General features: G+C 37.2%; 1 protein-coding gene across 1 annotated transcript in view; it reads right to left on the reverse strand.

Annotated features, from left to right (window-relative positions):
• wb (wing blister) overlaps positions 1-7,319 on the reverse strand; it is a 79,889-nt gene extending 72,570 nt beyond the window's left edge. Inside the window, exon 1 of the mRNA XM_066406954.1 lies at positions 7,001-7,319. Within this exon, the coding sequence (XP_066263051.1) occupies positions 7,001-7,103 (103 nt within the window). The 5' untranslated portion in view covers positions 7,104-7,319. The remainder of the gene's footprint in view (positions 1-7,000) is intronic.
• Positions 7,320-7,348: the final 29 nt, after the last annotated feature.

Genomic DNA, 7,348 nt, shown 5'->3' on the forward strand with positions numbered 1-7,348 from the left:
CACTCGTTTCCGCTCATCAACACACACCCAGATGATGATTAAATTTTCAACCACCGTTTTTTTTTCTTGGACAGACTGATAGGCAACATACATCTCGAGTCCCAGCAAAATGAAGATCTTCCGATTCTCTATGCTTCGATAAATCTCATTCTTTGTTTTCCCTTCACTGTGTAACACTGATAAATTGTTTTTTAATTGGTTTTAATGGGACGGATAGACAGCTGAAGCAATGACTGATTTATACCTTCTTTGTTTTCTTTTTGGGTAGAGCTTTAAGTGTTTCTTGCTTAAGTGGTAATTGAGCGAAAGCTCGAAACAACCACTTCAATCTTGAGTGGAAAACTATTGAGGATGGTCTTGATTGAATCCACAATGGGGGCAGCTTTCAAAACCTCTGGAAGTATTTCAAAGTTTGGCAACGTTGACGTGTACTTAAGAGCCGCCATTGTGACGTCCAACTCATTAGCAATCCCAATACGACGATTAACAAAAGACTGTTGCAGCGTTGTCATTTTTCAATTATGCATGAATCTTAGGTGGAATGTATTACTACCGTGAAAGCTACTGGTATGAAAGATAAATCCTACATTTTAAACCTAAAATGCGTCTCTCTGATGGAGCTCTTGTTTAAAGAACCCCTCGTACACTCTTTATGACAAATACCGAAACCCACCTAAGTCGAGCAAATTTTTTCATTCCTCTGCCTGTTTCCGTTATAATCTTTATGTAAAACTCGAGCCGACGATTATTCACGTAAAACGATTCCGTCCTTTTGGCTTTCGCGCCTTTGTATTCGGTTCTTATGGTGGCTAAGTTATTGATGATTGCGCGCTCTCTCAACATGTCCAAAACCGTTTAAGAAGGTGCAAATAAGGCTTACGGAGCTGATTCAGTGCACCTGTACACGGTAATGACTTTCGGTGAGCTTCACAAACGAATCTGATGCCATAAAGGCCGCGTATTCGACAACGAGATTTTGAACTAAACCAACATTCTTGGAATTAGCAGTTACAAAATGGTTTTGGATCATAACCCATTAGATCAAAAATGATGGCGTGTCTGCAAAGGTTGAAGCAGAAAGAGCGCGAAATATATCAAAATGGCAGGTAATCTAACGCACATAGCATTCACCATTTTATCAGTAAAACTCAATTTGGAGCGGGAGAAGATAGATTTTCACCTTCGCTTGCCTCTAATTTGATCAAATAGAGAATTTTCCATTGACATGTAGTTTTATGATTGAAAGCACGAAAATGGAGCATATAATGATTGAGGGCCCTTTCTTCCACCTTAGAGAAGCTGCAGCTCTTTCCAGCAGAGTAAACATTTTAAATATCATGAGAAACATAAAAAAGGCTAAGTAACATCCTCTAGTGGCACTGCTCCCCCTCGAAATTTTATCGAAATTGACGGTTTTTGGGAGTTTTTCCTGTGCGCCCTTCTTTGCAACGACAATATCTCGAAAACCTTAAGAGCTACCGAATCGATCGTGACCTCAATCGGTAAAGGAAAGAAAGGACCATATTTGATCTTTTATAAATTGAATCGAGAAATTCACCGGTTCAAGTCAGCTTTGGGTCAAATGACAAAGGGTAATAAGTAGCAGTCGCTTTCACTATGTAAAGATACCTCCTCAAGTTTCCATTGGAGTTCTTTCTTCTCCTCATTTCCTCATTCGGTGAAACAATTATTATTACCGTGAACAGCAAAATATACCTGTAATTCTGTAGTGCATACACCCATTTAATGTATGCACATCCACGCATTCGACGTGAAGTGAGAAAAAATCAAGATGCGAGCGATTACGAAGAACTGAAAACTATTCTGGCCTACCTTATACGAGTCGCATATTGTATGCAAATCGTAGAGTAATAAGAAATCGGAAATAAATTTTGCTATTTCGAATAAACAACGGGGATATAAATTCCGTTTTGCAATTCTATTCCAATTTGAATTTCACCGAGAATAAGTTACCTACCGGTATGTAAATTGAACTCACAGTAGAGGGAGAATGGATGGACTCGTGTCTATGTTTTTCCTGAGAGAGAAGGCAAATATGGAATTTAGCAGGTGAGAGACGTTGTACGTATTAACGACCGCACTAATTTGTAATGGGATAATTATGGTCACATTGACGAGAAATGATATAATCCCGCGTAATGGCTTATAGAACAAAGAAGTCTAAATTTACGACAGCTAGAGCTCAAAAGCTTGGAAGCGTTTTACAGCGTTATGAATCCTGAGAGGAGCGAGTCGCCGAAGTCTAACTCTCAAATCTCGCGGCGTAAATGACGATTATAAACCGATTTCCTTGAGCAAACTGCTCAATCAAAGGCTCACAGAGGAAACGCAACCCAATGGAAACGTTGGAGCTCGTCAGCCAAGGCTAATGATGATTAAAGTTCCATGAACATAAAACTTCCTCTGCTAAGTGGCAACGCAGCGTGGCGCAACTGACAAGCGAAAATGGCCGCTGTGATTAACGTCCAAACGTGTACGACAGAGACAGAAGCTGCCAATTGGCGTAGGCCACGTTGCCACGTTTAATGTACACATATCAGGTGTCGTATTAAGTGTTTCTAACTGCAGGTAAACAATCGACAAAAAAGGCCAATAAAGAGACCTTTAGCGCCTTCTCGAAAACCACGTCAGTGGGTCCTGCCGGATCGTAAATTTCTCTTTTTGAGAACTATAAAATCCGATACAAAGGTACCGAAATACCTTTTTCTGTCACTCTTGAAATAATATACGTGAGGGTGTTTATTGTTGCCGAGCCGCCTTAAGGGAAAAAACTTAACCCTTTTTCTCGGTAAGTATGTTTAGACTGCTCTGTTCTAAGCCCTCTCGCGATTTAACGACTTTAATTAGCTTTTTCTCAAGCGGCCACAGCCTCATTAAACCTCAACGCAGCTGACCTCCTTCCAGTCACATCTGCAAATTGATTATTGCCATCAATTGCCAACCTAAAGTGATGACTATTTTTGCATTATCGATTAATCCCCTCAATTACACGAAGTTCATGGACATTGTGTATTTATAACAACATTTTGCTGGCATTAATCATCTAAATTTAGGAACCATTTACTGGCAGAAAATAACTCATATGGGCTATCTCTATCCGGTTTATAACTCGTTTATCTATATAGATATTCCGCTCATAGATAGCTGCATGTTATTGATAGTGTTACCGTAATTATGCTTCTCATCTGCAATGGTTTATACTTGTTTTTACAAGTTTATCATCAAGCCTCCCTTTTTCCGGTTTATAAAGTACACATTATAAGGTAAATATTGGCCATAGACTTTTACCAGACAGTCCAATGGCTTTGGCATCGAATCAACGCGGTAAATCCGAACAGACGCAATTAAACCGATTGAAATAATTAAAGAAACGAGTTTTATATATAAAATAAATTGTTTCGTACGTGGTTTTCAATTAAGATATTTTACACTCGCCGGATCGCACTTAGCAGATGAAATCTTTTAATTATCATAATCTGTTAACTGTGCCTTAATGGCTTTAATGGGTTCGAGAGAGCAACGGAGTCGTTGATGATGTTCAACAAATTTCCTTCGTAAGTGAAGTTAAGTGGAGTGCGATAATAGTGGCATTACGCCCATGAGTTTGGGTAATTATTGTCATTGAACTGCTCACCAATGTAACCTGCAATTTATTTTATCATTAATTGAGGCTGCTTTATAAGGATAAGTGACGCCTCTGATTTTTCCAATAGGTTCCTTCGCAGCCGTTGAATTAAAAAAAGAGTGACCGTGAACGACATTCGAGAACGTAGCAAGGACCTATTCAAAAAGAGAAAAAGCAGAATGAGTTTGTCTTCTGACATCTCTGACATCTGACATTCTGTCATCTGAGTTTTAGGTGATCAGTAACTGCATTGCAATCGCGTAACGCCACTGACTTTTTCATTTGAAATCCTTAAGAGTACGCCGCTGTATTGAGGGCATTCCCTGCGTGATTGTTCAGAAACGCATCAGACAGGTTCAAAGGGAAAAAACCTAAATATCTAATTTAAAATTTCCAATTATTGATCTAGAAATCGAGTTAGAAGACATTTTACGCGACAGCCTTTTTAAATTGAAGAATGAAATTTCTGTAAATTGTCTATACAGGGTTGCTCATTAGTGCGTCAAAGTGCGATATCTCAGCAAATACGAGTTTCACAAGGAAATGTTTCAATCAAAGTTTAAGAGGTTAAAATTGTTTTCAAATGTACAGGGTCTGCCATAAAAGTGTGGTAGTACCAAATTATTATTTTTTAATTGAACCCTCCAATTTTTTTTTACATTTTCTGATTTATCGTCAAATTTTAAGGCGAGTTTATGTAAAGGGTCTTATGTTAAAAATTTACCGTTTCAGAGTTGTTCGGGAACGTTCGAAACTTTTGATAGCTGTAAAGTCTCACGGAATTTATTTACAAGGAAGTCGGTGCGGTGCCTTAACCGTTGCGAATTTCGGAATTCGTTTTATGGGGCTCTAACAGGACCTAACATATAATATATTGTTAATATAATAAACTTACGTTTTCACGTGTTTTAATTTAAAAAATTGCATAATCCCCGAAATAGGTCTTCGAAGTTGCATGACTTCAAATCTCAATAACTTGCTTATTTCAAATGAAATGTCCCAATTTTCTCGACGGTCAGAATTCAAAAATCTACAACTTTTGTTAACGTTACTCTATTCCTAAGCACGGTTGTTTTTAGTTCCCGAAAATTGCCCCTTTTTGGTCCTTAAATATTTCAAAAGTCGCACCCGTGACGTCACCATAGGTAAATATAACGCGATGTCCGGTGACGTCCAGTGTCATTTTGACATTTTTTTCATGACTATCGATGACTATTCTTGTTTTCTTTTCGAAATCGCACGTTAGTTATAATTTATTTTTCGCTAATATTGTCCAATACTAAATGTAAATATTTCGACCTTTGGAAAAGTTTTTTTAACTGAAACACGTCAAAATGTGTCTTATTAGGCTTTCTTGGGGCCCCCATAGGACCAATTCCGAAATTCGCAGCGGTTAGCACCGATTTTCGTGAGACCTTGCGACTATCAAAATTCTGCAATTTTTCCAAACTGGGAAACAGTAAATTTTTGATACAAGACCCTTTGCATAAACTGACTTTAAAACTTGACGATAAATCCGAAAATGGCTAAAAAATTGGAAGTTCCATTAAAAAAAACACATTTTGATGCTATTCCGTTTTTATGACGGACTCTGTACATTTGAGAATAATTTTAAATTACGCGCCTTTTAATGACCAAAACTATAAAATATTTCCTTCCAAAAACTTATGTTTACTAAGATATCGCACTTTTACGCACTAATGAGCTATCCTGTATATTAAATAATCTTTAGAAGTTAAATCATAAAAATACTCGAAAAATCGACCAGTCACATAGAAAAAAAAGTAGCCATTTAGCTAAAATAGCAGCTTCTATACTAAGTGGCCTTTCAAACTCACAATTAGATAATTAAAGGAGTAACAGAGGTACTCTGCTTTGAAAAGTTGCAGTTTTAATAAATTTTTAACTGAGTTTAAAGACCACCTTCACAACTGGCTTTTTACAGTTGAAAAGGTCAAAGTTTTATTTATATCTTCCTAGATTTTCGACCACTATTGTCAATAGTTAATGGCGTAACAAGTTCAGACTAGAAGGTTGTTAATTATGGCATACTAGAGCATGTTACGCCACAGTTTTTTTTTCATTTGAGCATTCCTTTATCTCTACAGCGAAACATACCAAATCCCTTGCTAAGTGTTACATATAAATTAAATTGAAAAATGAACATGTTTCGACAAATTAATGAACATGTTTCAAAACCGGTAACACTATTGAATTTTTTGTAATTTAAAAAGCATGAGTATTGTTCTCCGCTACTGGAATGTACCAAATCTATTTTGAATAATCAGTTGTGTACCAACAAACCCAGGGATGCGCCACAATCTCTTCGAAAAATTATATGCGTGTTAAACTGACCTGCTACGCTACTGACCTTTTATAATTTGATTCGGCGAATTTAATTTCTAGCTGCAATGAAGTTTTAAAAAAATCTGTGAGAAATCGTATGTATAAAACTCAGAATTAAAAAGATGAAAACTGGATTTAATAGACGTAATTGCATTAAAGCAAAAGGTGCCCCACTATTTTTTTGACAGTTTCGTAGCCACAAGCATTTTTTACTACCCCTGATTTTTAAGAAGCCCTTTGTAATCGCTCAGTGGTGTATCAGGATAAATTTCTATAGGGGCTAATTAGAAAAAGATCTGCCCTTGAGGTTCTAGTATTTAAAAATTAATTACTGTCCACGCCACTGATTTCTGTTGCTGTTAGAAACATTAATGTTTTCTTTAAAATCACCAAAAAATAACATTGAGAACACTGGGTACCGTATCAGACCCACTTTTAAAGGGGAGAAAGTAGGATAAATTTCACTTTAATTTTAAAAAAGTGCTTACAAACAAACTACACCACTGATTAAAAAAAAACTAATCTCGACTTTAAAAACAGTGGAAAACGAATTCAAATTTGAAAGGAGTCAGTGGTTCATCAAACCTCGATTCAAAGGAATGAAATAATATAGGTCAAGAATTGAAGAATTCAAAACTGCTTTTACTGGACACGCTACGCCTCTGATCTTTTGCACAGCTCTAAGTTCGATTTAAAACCGCTGGAATTAAGAATATTTCTAGGAAAAGCACAGTGGCGTATCAGAGACGGGGTTTATTTAACGATTGAGGCCAATTATAAAATTCCTCCCTTTGGCGCTGGTGGAAATATTTTAGGTTTGGTTTATGTTGTTTTTTGTAAGGATTGAATCGTTTAATCCATCATCACAGGAAGAGCTGAAAATTCCTGTAAAGACGATTTTCAGCACTTCTTTTATCCCTGGCAGTTAATTAACCCTCTTTCGTTCTTTGATTTACACGTCATGGTAATGAGATGAGGATTGCTTATTCCCCGTAATCAAATACTTACCATATTTAATTCCTCCCTTGTTAGTGCGTTTCGCACAACTAGCCAAACAAACCAATGCAACAAAAACAAGAACTACACACTGATGCTGCTTTTTAAATCCCATCGTGGACTTGTGAGTACTACAACTAAGCACTGGCACTACGCAGAGTCATTCTTTTCGTTAAGACTAACTTTCACTTTAAAAAACTTGAAATTGCATTTCTCGGACATTTTTCTCGAAAATTTTCTCGTCGAGACACGTGTTCAAGAGGCTGTAGCTCGCGCGATCACGAACCTCTCGTCGTTTCGGTTTTCAGACTGATCGTCTCGTCTTAAGAAGCTCGAGCCGGGACCGTACGCCAAGACGGA

The sequence above is a fragment of the Euwallacea similis genome, chromosome 3, assembly GCF_039881205.1.
Source record: "Euwallacea similis isolate ESF13 chromosome 3, ESF131.1, whole genome shotgun sequence".
Classification (NCBI taxonomy): Eukaryota; Metazoa; Arthropoda; class Insecta; order Coleoptera; family Curculionidae; genus Euwallacea; species Euwallacea similis.